Raw genomic sequence first — 18,861 nt, 5'->3', positions numbered from 1 at the left:
ATTGAGGGAGGACAGGACCGGAGTAGAAGGGGGAGGCACAACACTGCTGGCTGAAACCTCCAGCCGACAGTGATGCCTTGGAAATCACTGCTGGCTAAAACCACCAACTAGCAGTGATACCCAGGGCATCACTCCTGACCGAATCCTTCAACCAGCAGTGATAACCCCTTTCACTGCCGGTCCACGGAGCCAACAGTTATTACTGCACGTTACTCACTGCTAGCTCCAAAACCGGTAGTGAAAGGGGTTTTGGAGCCAGCAGTGAAGGAAATTTTTGTAGTAGTGAAATACTATCGAATCATTCCTGTTAATTTCATAGCTACCAATTCCCCGATCCATAAACGATGATGCTTACATTGCATTGTACTAAAAAGGTGAGTGCCACTCCACGGAACAAACATCGTCGTCCCAAGTTGCATATATCGCTCAGTGACCTACACAATGATAAACCAGTTCACCCGTCTTCAATTCTCAGAGAAGAAATCCAGCAAGAACAACCATGGTTGCGGTCACCGTGTCTCTGCCTGTGTTCCGCAAGTAGATGCAATTTTCCAATCCAACAGCAAGCGCAATATGTGAGGACCAATCCAAGAGGTTCAGGTAAAAATCATCCTTCATCCGAGGCGCATCCAGTATATAAAAGAAACACACAAATTGTTGTAAAGACCAAAAAATCTCACCTTGTAAGAAAAATCTATCACATGCGAACGACACAAGGAAAAGATAGTAAATAGCTTTTCCTTTTTGCTGGTGAACTTGACCACCTGCCTTCACGATTGGTCGGAGTCGTAGGTTGAGTGTGTCACCGGCGCAAGGAGCAGCGAAGGCATCCAAAGGAGCTCATCAGAGAAAAGTAGGCTTTCATCAGATCATCGAGAGCTCATTGGTGATGCCAAGAGCCACATGAGGTCGGTGGAGATGAGTCGTCGCTAAGGCATGGCACCGCCTGAGGTTGGGGAAGACGATGCAGGAAGCAGCGTGGTGGAGACACTAGAGGATGACGCATAGATGAGGCGTGAGTAGGGCTTAAAGGCCGAGGTGGGCAGTGCGGAGGCCGCTGCCTGCCAAGTTCTCCATTGAAACGGTGCGGCAAGTGGTGGTGAAGGGTTTAGGGATCTGGAGGCGGTGGGGTGAGGGTGAGATGGGCACGAGGGTAGCCAGGGTGTGTGGTTGGAGGAGGGTGGATGGTTTGGTTTTTCTTGATTGTTTTGTGGGATTTATTTTTGGTTTTTAATTAGATAGAGTGAGAGGAGAGGGACGGAGGGACACACGAACTAATTCATGCTTTGTATAGTAAAGATTACTTGTATTCAACAGTTTGTGCTTATGGATTGTAATACTTGTCAAACTTTATTAATCAATTAATAAAGCTCTCTATTCCATGTCAAGGAAGTTATGCACACGATGTTAAGCGCCTTGCACTCTACCAACTGAGCTAGACGGGCCAAGATGCTAAAACAATTTAAATTTTTTATTATAATATTACAATATCTTATTAAGTTACTATAAAATCTATTTAGTGAAATATTTCTGTACAAACGGATCTATAGAGCCATCCGTAAAAAAGTACCATAAATAGCTGCTATTATAAACTACAACCATCTGTACTATAAAATAAATCCACTTTCGGACTCTTGAGAAAGCACTGTCTATTTCCATGTCAAGGAAGTTATGCACGCGCTGTTTCGGTTGCATCTATCATCATGCTGTACCGGGGTTCTCTGTCCTTTCTATCGGAGTTTTGAAATATGCCAATTTTGCTACAATTGTGTCCTTTCATGTTCGCTTCGAGTTGACCCAAAAAGGTTTGACTAAAGGAAAAACGGGACGCGTGTGTTAGAGAAACCATTCGCTCTTAACCGATCAGCGAGCACACAATCACAACACACACGAATGGACACACCGACACAGGAATGTAGAGAGAATTAATCTAGTACATGAAAGGAATGGTAGGACGGTGGAGTGGATGATTACAATGATCATCCTCATGGGCAGAGGGAATTCGGTAATCTCACCCACAAAACGCGCTATAGCTGTGCAGCAAGCTGTGGTCTCCGGACGTACTACGGACTTCTTTTTTTTTATTCTTCACCACTGAATACAGCTGTAGTATCTGAACATGAACGTGCGAACTCACCCCACACACACGCACGCACGCAACCCCCACACACACCTAACGCACGTACATGCTAGTCCTACACCTACACGCAGCTTGAAGAAAGCGTCCATCTGGAGATCACCGGAACCCATCGAGAATTCTATAGACGACGAGCACATCGTAGTCCTATCTGTAGCACCACGCCAAAGAACTGAAGATAACCGAAATAAATCGGAATTGCATGGGAAAGCCCAATTGAGAACAACTAGGCGCCGGCCGCGCGGCGTGTAATAGCTCCCATGCTGGGCCCCGTGCGCCCGTTTCGGGCCTTGCCTAAGCCCATGAAGCCATGAGGCATTCCACTCGACAAAGAAAAAAAAAAGTAAATTGTACCCGTACAACAACCTGTGACTGTGAGGTGGGTGTATCTAGATAATAGAACCTGAAAATTGCTCAAATATGTTGCGCAACTTGTTTAAGTGTTGTATGTAGATAAAAAGTCACATAACGCGGCAAAAAAGAAATACAAGCGACATCGAGTGTGAAGCCATGTTGGTAGGTGCCTACTTTGTTTAACGAGAGAACCTTCTCTCTTGCTCGCGTCCACATATTTATCTGTGTTAGAACTTTATAGCTAGGAGATCCGGATCCCCTAATGTGTGAAGTTACAGGAGAACAGTAAAGAAGGGAATGAATAGTACCCTAACGGTAAATACCGTAGCATGATCCCTGTGTCAATGATACTGTAGCAGCTCCACCAAATTTTAATGTTTATAATGTACTGTAGCATTAAGATTTTATCGTCGCTTTACAATCTAACGGTGCGCAACAATTTGAAGTCACTTATCTTCGCTCTCTGGTGAAGTCGGGACATCCCATTCTTATAGCTGGGTACTTCGGAGATGAAATGAGACCCTCTGACTTTAACGGAGAACGTCGGAGCAACAGTATTCTGATTTTCAGATATTCTCTGCCGTGCAATCTAAAATGGGAGATCCCGATCAAATGCAACAGGAAACCAGCACAGTACAACCGCTACAATATTTTTGCTACACAATAGAATTTTGCTACAGGGTCTAACTACCAATCCCTGTATTAGTTCTTTTTTTCTCTCGTTCTCATTCTCTAGCTAATTTCGACGATGGATTTGAATATTTTGGTCCTGGTGCTAGATAGGATCTTGCATCTCGTGAAGAATCGTGCTATTGAATGTTCCCACTCTGTTTTGTCTTCTCCTTTCTCGTTCTTTCCTGTTAAGAGGAATACTTGATGCAGATGTTGTGGCTTTTGCAAGCAATTTTTCTTCTTTGAGTCGAGACAAAAACATATGTTTAGGCGGTAAGTTCCTAGCTGGTCTCGTGCACGTGTGATATGCGAGTGTCAATCGTAACATTTTAATCTGTAATTGTTTTGACTTTTGATTATTTCTTTGATTCGTTCTCTCGAATCCGGAGGAGGATGCCGAATTAGTACCACACGTGTTTAGATGTACCATGGTGTGATATTTGGACCTGCCATGCATAACTAAAACAAGTTATGTGACCTATTTTAACAACTAGATTGTTTGGAACAACCTCTGATCTTTCAACGTAACTCAATTTTCAGCTCTCAATGACCTAAAGCTACAACTACATGGATCAAAATTGCAATAGTATGTAAGTCCAAGACGTTTTAACTAATTGTCAAAAAATGACTAAACAGTAATAAATCTAATCACTTGAAAATTAGACACTCCCTGTTTATTTTGTTCTACTGAATACACATATAGCTTTTCCCCTTTGGAACCAACTGAGATCAAAGATCAATTTAGGTTGTCTTATGAAGCAGTTTGGTGTTACTTATTTTATTTTTATATGTAATTTAGATTAGCCAATGGAAATCACAAGCGTCTCTTTTAGATTCCTCTGTTTGACCTAGGTCTTGATCTCATTAGTTGAAGCATGGTTTTAGCCATGCATTAGCATTAAGACAAGAGATTTGTTAATGCTTCAAGAAGCAAGATAGCGATTGATGGGACCAATTAGTAAAGAGCTAAACAAATCACATCCTGGCACCTTGCTTTTATCCTCGTTAGATTGATCCTTACGTTTAGTGGAGAGAGCTAGTGGGCTATATCATCTATTATTTTATTATTTGAAAACTAAAAGAGCCATGTGCACTCACAAGGTCATGAAATTATCACATTAAAAAAAAATCTAGATCACTCGATGAACATTTAACAGTCTAGATTAAACTAAAGAGTCATAACAAATATGATTAAAAATAGTTAAATAAGGAATTAAAAATTATAAAATTTAGCAGATCGATTTTCATAAGGTTTGAAAAGCAAAATATCTAAAGAAAGAGTCCAAATAAAATAAAAGAAATAATAAAAAGAGACTAATTGTTAATCAAAGTTTATCATGATAAAATATTACATCGAGGTTAGCCACGCTATTAGTGTCAGGGGCGGACCTCCCTTGATTCAAGGGAATGCCCAAATTTTTGGTAAATTATTAAGCATATGTATATGTATTTGGCATATATGTAGGTATACAATTAATTTGCTGTGTGTGACCAGAATCACTTGCTTAAACTTGCTTAGTTTTATCCTATAGACTTCTCAAATAAGTATTTAATGCCTCTTAGTTATCAACTCAGACTCTTTATTAAAAATATGTATACAGATAAAATGTTTAGAAGTGAAAAATCTTAGGAGCTTTCGATCATGCTGGTTAAAAGAGATAAGAGTCCTATGTATCATATTGTTTACGAGCTTTTTAAGTTGGTGTCAAAAGCTTCTTAAGTTGGTTTTAATTTTCTTGTGGCAACTGCTAGTATTGAGAGAGTAATTTGTCCGATTACATTCATTGAGCGTCAGTTTTTCAGACATGTCATGAACGAGGTCCTGATATTATGCATGACGGAGCGCATAGTTAAAAATCATACTAGTTATTGTATAATTTATATAACTATTTGAGTTTGTCTCTAATATAAATAATTTATATTATATTATGGAGTTTAATATTTTGAATCTTCTCTTTTCCATTGAATACTTTATGCTACCGTTGAAGTTTGAATGTCTAATCAGAAAACCTGGGTCCGCCACTGATTAGGGTGGTCATAACCAAAAGTTGAGATGGCAGCACCAAATAGATCTTCCAGACCGCTCACTAACCTGGCGCCATCCCACGCATGAATGCATTGCAGTGTCGTGCGTGGCTTCATTGATGCAACACACTGAATGCAGTTCAATGATCTTTCTTCTTTGGCGTGCATGCATAGCAAGGAAGCACAGTGTATCCGGGCTAGTTGATTCGTTTGTTGTATGATGTAGAAGTGTGGTCTGTCTCTATACCCTGTTCAGGAATCGCTTTGCATCCTTCGCCTTAGAGCGCACGTTCCTCTTTCCCACCGCACTAGGCACTACCAAGGCCGACACATCAACCCCCGCTACGGTTCTCCTGCCGCAATCCAGCAGCCCTCGTCGCAAGCGATGCCCGATCGAGCTGCACCGCGGGCGCCATGCCAGGGCTGCCGATCACATTCAGAGACACATCCAGCTAGCGCTCCCAATCAACCATGCCGCGATTGAGCATGTGCATCGTGGACATCACGCTGGTCGGGCGTCGGCCGTTTTCGCGTTCGTCATTGTGGTGCCTCGCGAATGGCGATCCGATGCCTACGTTGGTGCATGTTCTAACCGGCCAAAGTTTCTGCGAGGGAGATTGCTCTGGCAGGAGCGTATGGCAGATGGATCTTGTTTGACGTGCAGATGCGAGAGAGAAATTCATCGTGTGCAGTGTCGGATAAAAGGAGCCAGATTAAGGACTCATCCACGGATCCACCTATCTCTCTTCTTGTTCCATTTTTCCTCTTTTTCTCTCTCTTCCTCTTTTTTTTCCTTCTTTGTCTTCCTCATTCATCATAAAAAAATATATTAAGGGTACTAGGGGGCTTTCACTGATTGAGTAGGAGTGGAGCCCCTAGTCCCACTAGATGTAAGCAAATGTTATAAGACTCGGTTCTACGAAAGACCCTATTACCTATGATGATACGTGTCATTCTTTCTCTTCTCTTTAACTCAGCCATTAGATCACAGGATGGATAGTATGAATAGGTATAACGAGAATATTTCTGGACAGGATCCTATAAAATTTGCTTCCTTCTGAATCTGCCCTGGTCATGTGTTTTCGAAGATAGGAGGGAACAATATGTTTGTTGTATACTAATCAAGATACATAAGGTCGAGGGCGACAGCAATATGGCAAATCTAATCAAGCGGTAGTAGTTTTAAGGTCTTGATGTTTTGCTTTTTTGAGAATTTCTAAATTATTTATATTTTTTTCTAGCCACCGTGGTAGGAGGATCTTGGAGGGTCATCTCCTTTTATTAATAAATAGATTGTCAAGTTATATGACTTAGCTGCACCGCATTTTACTAAAAAAAAGTGATACTACTACATAAACCCTCTTTACTGCTAGCTCTAAAACCCCCTTCACTGTCACTTTTAGAGCCGGCAATGAACAACGAGCAGTACTAGTCCCCAACTATCACTACCGGTCTGGGGAATCAGGCAGTGAAGAGGGTTATCCTTGAGCCAACAATGATGCCATGTAATCACTGTCGGCTACTAGTTTTAGTTGGCAGTGATAGCTGTGGAATCATTGCTGGCTGAATTCTTGAGCTGACAATGTTTTGCCTCTCCTCTCTCTCTTACGTAGATCAAGTAGCTGATATGCATAGTACAATAATTATAGTATCACAATCATATAATGTATATAAAAGTATTAAGGTTACAACAATACTTCGGTCTTAAACCATAGAGTATTACAAGCCTTGACCAACAAACCAACAAAAACATGGTGGAACACAGTAATAAGGTATATCTTGGGGGTTTTTGGTTCTATAAGGGGCTACACCTCACTCTGTAATCCCTATAATTGTGTCTAGTGTACCTCTAGTACTACACAGCTCTTGACAGATTGAGCTAGCAACCTCATCACATGAATATCTAGTCCACACACTCACTCATCAAAGACACACACCCCTGAGTCTAATCAATGAGGTCATTGCTTCGCATGTTCATGATTGTGGACATGACTATTTGAATAGATTTACACTCTATAGAGGTTGTACACTGTACCCACATGATATGTTCACCCTTCAACTATTGCAAGCGGAGGAGCGAATCATACAAGATCCCATACCCATCGAGCATATTGCTACACGATCCACCCACGGGAAAAACAACAGGGGTCTGGAGCATTAGATTAATCACGGCTTGATGGCCTTTGCAATGTCACTAGCCAGGTCTCGTACTGCGCATAGTAGTGAGTCTTTTCCTGAGTTCCCATTGTACCCCTACCTTTAGGGTGGGTAATGAACAGCTAATGGAGTTTGAGATCAAGTCCTGTCCATACAGGTCACGCGGTTGCACTGTGGTGGCTTAGCATATCGGATAGGGTAGTCATCTTCAGTTGGCAATGAATACCACGAAAGTAAATCAAGCTTCCAAGAGCATCCTTTACCGGAGGACTACTCTACTTTCCCCCATCAAAATAGTTTTCACCTATTTTACATACCACCTATCATATCTCACACAACAGCAAGGATTCCATGATCACCAAAGATTCATAGCATATGAATTGAATTAATTAAACAGTGAATCAACATCTCCGAAGCAATGCATTCCACTAGTGACATCTTCAAAGTGGTGTATTATATCCTAAGCATGCTAGATATCATTGCATTGTCCGACGTTAATATAGATAACGACAGAAAAATCCTAGAGTGATATGCATTCTTGATAAGATATTTAAGGCATGACAATTGTTTGATAAAATTTAACTACTACAAGTAGTTGAAATAACGCACTACATAGCACATGCGATAATAAGTCATGTTTTAAGTTGATCAATTAGATTATTGCAAAATATAGGCTCAAAATAATCAACGAGATAGGAATTTCCTTCTCTGAAGTCTTCCTCTAAAACTTGGATGAAATCAGGATCCTCTAGGTTTTCCATGAAATCCTGTGGTTCTACAAACGCGATTACAATCAGCAACGTCCTATGTTAGAGAAGAATCAAATAACACCAAATGGAAAACAAAATGAGTCCTAATAGATATCACACTATGATAGAAAGATATATATCAAATTTAGATGAATTTAGGCGAAAGAATCACCGGGATCGGGGTCAGAACGAATAAGTTATGAACCCCGGAAGATTTGACCTAGAATTAAATCAAGAAATTTAAAAATGGCATTATTCATGGGTGAGGCCCACTGAACAGTATTGGGCCACTGTATAGTGCACTGGTTGGGCCCACTGGTGAGGGAGAGGAACAGAGAGGTGGTGATAGTGAGAAGGCATGGCTTGGCTTCTGTGGCGGCACCTACCAAATTTTGTGCGGAAATTGCGGCTCTACGCCAGGCAGCGCGTGCGGTGGTCGCTGAAGTCATGGGTTTTAGAGGTTGGCTCATGCTATGTGTGAGAGAGCTGAGAGAGGAGAGAGAGTAGAGAGAGGAGAGAGTGGTGAGAAAGTCGCCAGCACATTGAATGTGCCGGCCGTGGCGGTGTAGCTCGAACAGCGCGACGGCATGCGCTTGAGGAGGAAGAACGGAGCGGTGTCGGCGGCATCCGTGTGTCAGCGAGGGCGAGCGCTTGCAGGTGAGAAGAGAGTGGCCTGTTGGGCCGGCTATAGGCTGTGCAAGCGGGCTGTGCAGAAGAAAAGAGAGAGAGACGGCCCGAGAAGAGAAAATTGATTTGGTTTTTGATTTGGGTAAATTCAAATGGAAGCATTTGAAATTGGATTTGGGTTCGGCATAAATTCAAATAAGAGTATTTGAATTATGATTTGGATTTGAAGCTTTGACTTTTGGAGAGGATTTCAATTCAAAAGGTTTGAATTTAATTTAGATTTGAGCTGAAAAGGAATCTAAGAATAGATTTGAATTGAGAGATATTCAAATTCAAATCTCCATTCAAAGAACCATCAAAACAAATAAACCAAAATGCATATGATGCAATTTATTATAAGGATTATTTCAAAATTAATTTGGCGCTCTTTGGAATACTTAGCTAAAATAATATATTTTATTATATACATACGAGTGTATATATATATATTCAAATATATATTTCCTTGATTTTGTGTTTCTTTAAATAATTTAATTTTTTAAAAAAGAGTGAATTTTGCTATAATCTATATGCTAAAACTCGAGATGTTAAAAAAATGAGGAGGCGAGAACAAAATGGACGAGGGGTGGAAAGGAAACTCGATGCCAACGGAAGTTGTAGAGATTAAGAGTAAGGTAAGGTAAAACTGATCTCATATTACCCTTGCTTCTATAGTTGAGGTAGTAAGTAGTATTAATCGATTTTCTTCTTCGTGTGTTCATGAGTACTGAACATGGATTGATTTTGATTCAAAAGTAGTGTGACTGAAAAGTAGATAAATAAGGGCACCTTTGCTTTGGTTGTAATATGGGGAAGGATAATAGGATAGAATAGAGGCACTTCTAGTAGCGCAATTGCACGGCAGATTCATGGCCTGTTTTGAAATCGGGTTTTAGGGTCCAAATCCTTGAACTAATCCTAAAATTTCCTAAGGCGATCCCCCTCTTACAATAGTAATGCTAAAAGACAGTCACTAGTTGGGATCCTAGATAGAGAGTACTACTGTCTATGTAATATAATTAAAGCCAGAAACATAACCATTAACAGTCCATGGACACCCTGTAGCAAATTGCATTGTCAATCGCGCGAGACTAGCAAACAGACATCCAACCAAATTGATGAATCTTCTATTATCTTAATATTTGAGTGTTACAATGTGTCTCTAGGTTATAAATAAAATTACAAAATTACTACGTTTATCGGTAAAAAAGAGAAAAATACACATAATTGATTGTTATAGATTATAATCATAATCGTTAGATCTAATATGCTAAAGATAGAATATTACTTGCACATATGCCTATCGGAGTCATAATCAGATTCCTAAAAAAACCCACCCGACTGTGACACCAAAATAACTTAAGCGCTGGAAAAGATTATTCTAATCTAGCTCAGCTTAGATTCCTAAAAAAACCCACCCGACTGTGACACCAAAATAACTTAAGCGCTGGAAAAGATTATTCTAATCTAGCTCAGCTTAGCGTCCTTAAATTTATCATCTCCACTAGATTACAACCCCGTTTTTCTCTTTCATTTCTGTCACAGACTACAGGTAATCTCAACGTAGAGCTATGACAACTACTATAATAAATATTGCACCTTAGTATCGCAAGAGATCACTAGATAGATCTAATCATCACCATCATATCTATTAGCTAAGCATTCTAGTCATGATCTAAAACAATTATATAAGCATACTTACAATAAGAAGTAAATCATAGTAAAGAAATAAGATTGGTAATAAGCATAAACAATAGATGATTCAATCTTCATAAAGTACATATTACAATCACTATCACGTACCTAACGAGTGGATGCTCCGGAAACAGGATATAATTAGACCTCGACTAATTAGAACCTTACTAGAGTATCCACAATTAGAGGGTCTCTCTAATTATTACACTAATTAGCCAACTAACCTAAACTTAGGAACACTGGTCGTCATTCCTACATTTAGAGGACCAGAGACAAATGCTTGGTAGTTGCCATCTGAACTTGCCAAGCAGCTACACTTCAGTACGTAGTACTAGTGTGGTGAGAGGGATCAGGAGGTGGTGGCATCGAAAATACTACTACGAAATCTGATCTTATGTATTTGGATTTAGATCTAATTTATAACATGGCACGTAACAAAAACTATCATAAAACTTATAGTAAAGACAAATAAAATCATGTATGTTGAAACTAAAAAAATTGTCATGTATCAAACTATAGGGCGTGTCTAGTGCGTGCATGCATGGGTCACCGAATGGTCCAGAAGCTCAAGGCCACAATGCACGTCCGTAGATAGAGTTTGGACGCGTTGGGTGTGAAATGAGGACCGGTTAGTGTAGTGCGTGGATGCCGCCTTGCTCATTGCCTTTGTTGACGTTAGCGGCCGGCGGTGTGTGAGTGTTACTTGTGTCGGGTTGCTTTGCTTTATGCTCTCTCTTTAATTATTTCGCAACCGAATAATTGATGAATCGATGAAACTTTACAATAATACGCATTCAAATTGGCTGATCAGTGGGCACCCATTTCAGTTGTCATGCACCTTCACATCAACAACAAATGAAGCTTGCAGTGGCAAGAAGAGGCACATTTTCATCTGTACTTATTCATGACTGTCGACACTAGCTACTGACCGATACAGATGATCCGATACATGAAATCTGAATTCGAAGGTGAGCTTGCGATTGCAAAATGGAAGTTCGTATAGTTCTCTAGTCTGATGTTGGAGCACGTAGGGAACAAAAGTAAAAAACTAGCCGAGCAGAGCAGTTTGCAGCAGAACTGGAAGATTTCGAGGGAGTTGAGAGCACCAGAGCAGCACTCAAATATCATACCAGATACACAGTAGGGATGTCAGATGAAGTGCCAGCTCAGAAAGAGAACTCGTAATGTCCATGCAGAACGGTTTAGGCATATAAACCCTAAAAGTTTTGATAAGTACAGTACATGACTCAACTACAAAAAAAATCAGGGCAGAGATGAACAATAGTAGAGTTCAGTACGAATCCCTGATATCCGTCAGGAATCTGCATCTTGTTTGGAGCTTTGTCAATTCCTGCAGGACCGAACTATTTCCAGCGAGATTCACACAGAACTCATTTGAATCCTACTATCCAATCATGTCCCAATATCGGGTTGGAGATCGATCTTCTCCGAATTGCTGCACTAGAGAAAAAACAATAGCGAGCATACATTTTTCAGTGGGATTGGAAGACTTCGAGAGAGTTCCGATGAGTAGCACTCAAAATAGCATACCAAACCTGCAATAGTGATGTCAAATGAAAGATTGTTTATAGGCAGGGCCCAGGAGATAATTGAAATGTCTATATATTTGATTTATTGATTAGTACATTTATTGTTGGAATCAACCCAGGATCAACATAAGGCGACCACGTGGACTCTGCTCTCAAAACGCGAAAGGAAAACCAAGAACTCTGAAGCTTGTGGCTCAGCTCAACTTGCGCAGGGTTTCTCAGCTCTGCTATTCATTCCCTCGTTACGTACTAGCATGCATACTCGAATGCAATTTATCCGAGTCTGAATGTCTGACCCAGAACCTACAAACGTACTGATCTCTAGTACTACTCCTAGACGGTTTAAAACAACAAGAATGATTCTTAGCAACTACTCAACTACAAATAATATGTTTAGGGCAGAAGTGAACATTAATCAGTTGATCACCAGGCTTGTAGAGACTAGCTAGAGATGGAACTCAAGTCGTGCCAGATGAGTTTCTCCTTATACTACTACATGATTCCAGCATTAGAAAACCGAATGTGCCCGGAAATGCTGCACTACTGAATACTGAGAGCAAGTTCAGTGTACATCTGGAAGTCAATAGAAGCTCTCCTTCAGTTATGATCTGAATATTATAGCCAGGTTGACATGTATCGTAAATCATATACGCATCCACATCACACTTCGTTATTTAGTAAACTGCTAGTTCCATATATAAAGACAGAAGAAGTGTACATGTCTCATGATATAATTCAATAGAGGTCGTTTTATTTATTTCTTAGGCCTTGCCAATTATGTAAAGCGGCAAGCCGGTACAAGCTTTTAGTTTTACATTACATACAATACGTCAAAGAAGTTCTCTGTAAAGCAGTGAGACAAACTCATCACTGATAACACATTTTCTAACTATATACTTATGTAGTCGGTTCCGAAAATGAGCTCAGTAGTATCAGTTGCCGCTGCCACCGCCGTATCCAGAGCCAGAGCCAGAGCCAAATCCTCCACCTTGGCCGCCGCCACCGCCGCCGCCGCCGCCATGCCCTCCAGCGTAAGCACCACCTTGTCCGTACCCACCACCAGACCCGTATCCTGAGCCATAGCCTGAGCCGCTGCCAGACCCACCGCCTTGGCCACCGCCGCCGCCACCACCGTGCCCACCTCCACCACCGCTAGCGCCACCTCCATAGCCTGAGCCCGAGCCATAGCCCTCGCCGCCACCATGACCATAGCCCGCACCACCACCTTGGCCACCACCGCCTCCGCCACCTCCACCACTACCATAGCCACCAGCACTACCACTTCCAGCCCCATAACCAGAGCCTTGCCCAGACCCGTACCCAGATCCACCCGCACTGCCACCCTCGCCGCCGCCGCCTCCACCACCACCACCGTGTCCATACCCACCAGCAGCACCTCCACTGCCACCTCCCTCACCATACCCAGACCCAGACCCATACCCTGATCCACCGTAGCCACCACCTCCACCGCTACCGCCACCGCCGCCGCCTCCGCCAGGACCGTAACCCAGCTTTCGTGTTTGGGCGCCGGCAGCCATGCCTATACTCAGGAGGACAAGGATGGCAAGAGCCAGATGTTTGGTCGCCATCTTAGCTGCTAGCTAGCTCGGTGCAAGCGTTTGACTTGGTTGTGTGGTTGATTGAAGTGAAGCTGGGGTATTTATAGGGTGCAACCGTGCATGGCTTGGTAGCTCAGCATATCTCTGCATGGTCCAAAACCTCCAAAGCCTAGCACACGTATAGTAACACTTTGCCACTTTGGACGCGTAGGATGCGTCTGAAACGGGGACCAGGAGTGCGCGGTGGTGCTAGTCGTTGTTGCCCCTTTTTTGACACTTGGGAGAGCGGTGCGTGATGTTACCTCTTGAGCCTTTTTTTCAATTGCTTTTTGTGAGATAGAATTATTCGGTTTGTTATTGCATTCCGTCCATAGATAGAATTATTCGATTTGTTATTGCATTCCGTCCATACTTCATGGTCATCTGACTTTGTTTTCTTGAGAACGACCTCAACTTTTGCTACACCATGGATGGAATCCGTTGGCAGCTGAGTTAGGCGTGCGACGGAAAAAAATTCGGCCGAAAAACGTGGATAAACCAAGTTTATTAGTTCTATCGATGAATTCCTGATAGAAAAAATTATTATATTTATTGATATTTTATTTGAATTTTATTTAAATTTGTTTGAATTATATCCGATATATCAGATATATCTGATAAATAATGTTTACGGATAACCTCTAATAAATTTTATTTGTCGGTTAAAAAAACCTAAGCGTGGATAGATCGAGTAGTATGCATGGGCTGATGGGCGTGCTTTGGGTGCGTGTGATCGATGCAATTATTCAGTGATTTGGAAGATCGATGCGCTTATTTAACTTGTTAAAATGGTCCGACGTGGAGTCATCATATTTCTAGTTGGAGTCCAGTCATGCATGCACGGTTCTTAATTTGTCAACGGAATGAAGCTAGTACGTCATTAATTACCTACTAGAGTTTGGGCTATCGATCCATGCATGGAGATATCTGGTGCATATTTTCGTTTCAAAGCTCTACCACATCTCTTAGTTTATCAATCCTCTCTCGATCTATCAAGCAGTGCAGCTAACTGCATATCGCGATAAGAAGCATAAGGAATCAGTGTCCACATCAGGCCAGGGGTAACCATAGCCAGGCTTTGCAAGAATCGTTTATCTTCGAAGCAACTTTTTGATTTTTAGAAGGCTAATAAGATGAATTTCACTACTATAAAAATTATTCTCTACACATCTAAAATATCTTTTTATAGACGATTTATGTGACAAATCGTCTGAGTAGTTGGTGAAGGGTCCTACAATTTCGGACGGCCCGTGAAAACAAATTTTCAATGGTCTTATGTGAATACAACTTTGTAGTTGAAATCCTTTTTATTTAAGATAATTTATGTCTAAATAAATGTTTAAAGTTTCAGATGGAAGAGATCAAAGGTTTGTATATGTTATTAGTATTGCTAGTACTTCTGTGATGAGATGGTAAGAACATATTGAGTGGGCTGAGAGGTCTTGGGTTCGAGTGCTACGAACTGCACGCATGCTTATTTCGTGACTTGTGATGTGCGGCAGATGGGAGAGGGGGTGGGCTGGCTGGGAAAAAATAGTTTTTTGAAAAAAAATATTAATTCAGAGATCGATTATCACAAATGACCTTCTTAAGGAACCGTCTATAGTAATCAATTTTCACAGACAGTCTGTTTTGCGTCTATAGAAATTGTCTATTTTCACAGATCTTTGACCATAAATAGATGACTAAACACTTATGTAAATATGTTATCATCTGCCTTTAAAAACTATTTTGTAGTAGTGTTTGAAGCTTAGATAAAGTTGCTGGAGGAGAAACCTCTCGTTCGTTTGTGCCGACGCCCGACTGGGTGCGCGCCTTGTCATTTCCTTGTCGCCGCGAGCAACGCACATGGAGGCTGTCGACGATCGACCAACTAATTTGACGCTACCTGCACAAGTCAATCGTGTTCTCGAGAGATCGGACTCGGTGAATTTGCTGTGCCAACAAACATGATCCATTTGTTGCCTTCGTAGCGCCGAGAGGCCCGCAAATTAACAAACGAGGAACACAAATGCTATATATAAGGAATTTACATGCACATTTCTGGTTTTGGACGCCAATGGCTACAACTTTGAAATAAGTATTGTTGGTGTAAGAAAGTGTATTACGAATAAACGCGACGAGAGTCTCTTATAGAGAGGAGACTAAGCTTGTAAAACAAGTGAAGAAAAAGAAAAATCATATGTATTGTTGATATTGATAAGAAAGCTCTCTCCCCAGGCCAAGGGGTTGGAATTTATAGTGCTATCAAGGTGTGAGTATACAAGTTTTCTCTTACAGAGATAGTGATATCAGCCATCGTTATACCATATGGATCTAAAGCCGGTTGAATCACACAACTTGGGTCTAGGCAGAATACTTCTATCCTTACTTAGAAGATATTATCTACTATAGCAAACACAATGGCACAAGTGGTCCTAAATGCGATGTACTGTGCCAGCTGTCTATTGTGGCGTCGCACTATCCAGGGTGCCAGGCCGGCTACCACTTGCGCTGGGATGTTAGGACGACCGCCACTTGTATGGGTATTAAATGTCGGTCACTTCCTTGCAAGCGAAGAACGTCTGGTGGACCCCCTCTAGCTGATCTTTCGCCAACACCTGATGTCTTCCCCTCCGGACTCCAGGGAGGCTACCATGTCTTTTGGAGGACAGGGGCTCCAGAGAGCTCGCCTAGGTTGGAGGGCAGAGGATTCGGAGAGCTCCAGAGCCTGGAGACCTGAAGGGCTTTTGATGATCTGTGATCCTCAGGCATAGGCTGACATAGCCAGGAGCGTTGGGGTCCTTAATGACGACCCCCAATAGTAGCCCTCGAGAGGGCGGCCAGTAGAGCGGCCGGCTATCCGGTTTTCAGCGCGGGGCCTCCGACGGTCCCTAGCTTTGTGTTTGACAACCTACGTCATTCGTCTTGCTCGAGTTATTTTTGGAAAGTCTAGACCTATTGATTTGAACTGAACGTCTGGGAACACATGTGACAAGACATTTAATGCATTCTATGTTTCGTGGTGTGGTCACGCCTTATCGAGCAGTAGTGGGACATGTGGTACCTCATCGTTGGAGGGTTGTGGGGGCGGTTTTGCTCCCCCATGATCATGGCTTCATGGGTGAAAGGACGGGGCATTCGCACGTGTTCCCAGGAGGAAATAGCTCCCCCTTAGTTTATAAGGTGGAGGTCCCGACCAGTTGGAGGCCCTATCTGACGCATCTGCTTTAGCCAACGTGTGCGCCAAGCCATAGCACTCCCATCTTCTATTGTCATCCAACACTTCTCGCCACCTTCCTGGGATCATCATGGTTAGCTCTGGTGCTCAAGGTGGGGCCGTCGATGTGCTCAGGGCGGTGGATGCTCAAGCGGCGGTGATTCCTCCACCGCAGCCTAGTCCATTGTCAGGTGTGGAGCTCCACCACACCATCAGAAAGTATCCCCAGCAGACCAGCGTGCTGGGGGAATCCACCATCAGCGAGACCAAGCTCGACCAAATGGTCGAGGAGGGGAAGATCCCCTCTAAGTCTGTCGTCCGGGCACCGTGGAATGAAGCATTTCTGGAGCCTCAGGGCCACGAGACCGTGGTGTTTGAGGCCTTTTTCAACCCTGACCTCGGCTTCCCAGTAGTGTCGCTTCTCGAGGGGTTGTTTCACCTTTTTTACATAGAGCTGTCACAGCTTGTAGTCATCGTGATTGCTTGCCTGGCTATCTTTGAATGGGCCATGTGTGGGGAGGGATGTGAAGGGAGAGCAAAACTTTTTGCCTGCATCCATGAGGTGAGTTGTCAGACAAAGACTCGGACGGAGGATGGAGTGATGAAGGCTCTTAGCTTTGGTAGCGTGAACTTGTAGCTCTGACTGGAATATCAGGATGCGTTTTCAGCAAAGGCAATCAACAACCGGTGGTACTCTAGGTGGTTGGAGTGGTAGTTCTACTATGATGTAGGCGTTGGGTCTCCCCTCCATTCTACGAATCGGAAAATTGAGTATGTTTGGACCCCTTTGGTGGAGATCTCCGATGCCCAGCTCGGTTCGCGATTGGCGCTTCTCCAGAGGGTGACCCGGAGGATAAGCATGTGTGATCTTGTAGAGGAGTTCATTATACTGCGTATCCGGCCCCTTCGGGTGAAATGGGAGCACATCTTTGCACAAGGTGGGGACGAAGAGCCGAACACGTATTCCGGGCCCACCATCTGTTTGGATGAGTCCTCCTCGTTGTATAGCTTTGACTTTGCATCTTTTTCTTTCAGAGGATTGCCTTCCTCTGGAGCGAGCGATCGAAGTCGTGGAGGAGTTCTTGGGTCCCCCTACTACCACGGAGCGGTACTAGTGTATGGATGTGGTTAGCTGTAGCTGGGAGAGATACAACTGCATCTACTTCCACCTCGGAGTAGTGGCTCCCGCGTGGCTAGACCCGGCAGAGCCCAGGGTATATGATAACATCAACATTAGTATATATGATAGCTAGCGGATATATCAAGAAATAGCAACTAGCAGATTATGCTTAAATGCATCAAATAGATATTTCAGTACACTACTTAGGATGAGCAAATAAGAGAACACTAGCTGAATAGCCCGTGCGTTGCTATGGTAAAAAAAAAAACTCTTGCAACCAATGGGGTGACCAAATAAGAGAACACCAGGCCACCAACTAATCATTCAGTAAATCACATTGATTGTGCTAGTAGAATTTAAGGAAACAAAGAGTAAAGTGCATAGAACAATGAAGCTATATGATTAACATTTTCTCACATGAATAACTGGTCTCAATTTACATCATTTCATAGAATTGTGTGAAATTGCCATTAAAGTTACTAAAGTACGAGGGAGAATCAAGCGACACAACGCTGGAAAACCCAACTACACACTAAAGGTCAACAATATGTGAACACTCACAAGAATAGTTGTCTAATGGACCAAAAAATGAAGTACACTCAAGATCTCATCTACATAGCAATGATACATAAGCACAATCAGATGTTCCAAACACATTCTAGAGTAGTTAAGTCTCATCTGTAGAGGCAGGAGCTACCAAGCAACTGTCAGGGCTCACAAAATCACCAAAAGATAGGGAAGCTATTCTCTAAAAATATTTATGATTCTTGAGGAAAATATTATTAATTATTGGAATTGAATATTGAACACTGAAAACAATTTCCTAAAGTTTTATTAATTCAACAATGATAAGGTCTCTTTGATATATATATGGATTCAACATTCCTTCTAAATTTCAATCCAAAGGAACTCAGTAACATGCAGCCAGCAACGTCATCA

The 18,861-nt window shown here is 42.3% G+C and overlaps 1 protein-coding gene across 1 annotated transcript; it reads right to left on the bottom strand.

Annotated features, from left to right (window-relative positions):
• Positions 1-12,736: 12,736 nt before the first annotated feature.
• On the bottom strand, positions 12,737-13,655 carry LOC133907930 (glycine-rich cell wall structural protein 2-like). Its single transcript, XM_062350056.1, has one exon. It carries the CDS (start codon positions 13,592-13,594, stop codon positions 12,938-12,940), a length of 657 nt encoding a protein of 218 aa, XP_062206040.1. The 5' UTR covers positions 13,595-13,655; the 3' UTR covers positions 12,737-12,937.
• Positions 13,656-18,861: the final 5,206 nt, after the last annotated feature.

The sequence above is a fragment of the Phragmites australis genome, chromosome 24, assembly GCF_958298935.1.
Source record: "Phragmites australis chromosome 24, lpPhrAust1.1, whole genome shotgun sequence".
Taxonomy (NCBI): Eukaryota; Viridiplantae; Streptophyta; class Magnoliopsida; order Poales; family Poaceae; genus Phragmites; species Phragmites australis.
This window is presented reverse-complemented; position numbering and strand designations above follow the sequence as displayed.

Bases quoted from the DNA above. Each gene is read 5' to 3' on its own strand.
- LOC133907930 (XM_062350056.1), bottom strand. From the start codon at position 13,594: ATGGCGACCAAACATCTGGCTCTTGCCATCCTTGTCCTCCTGAGTATA.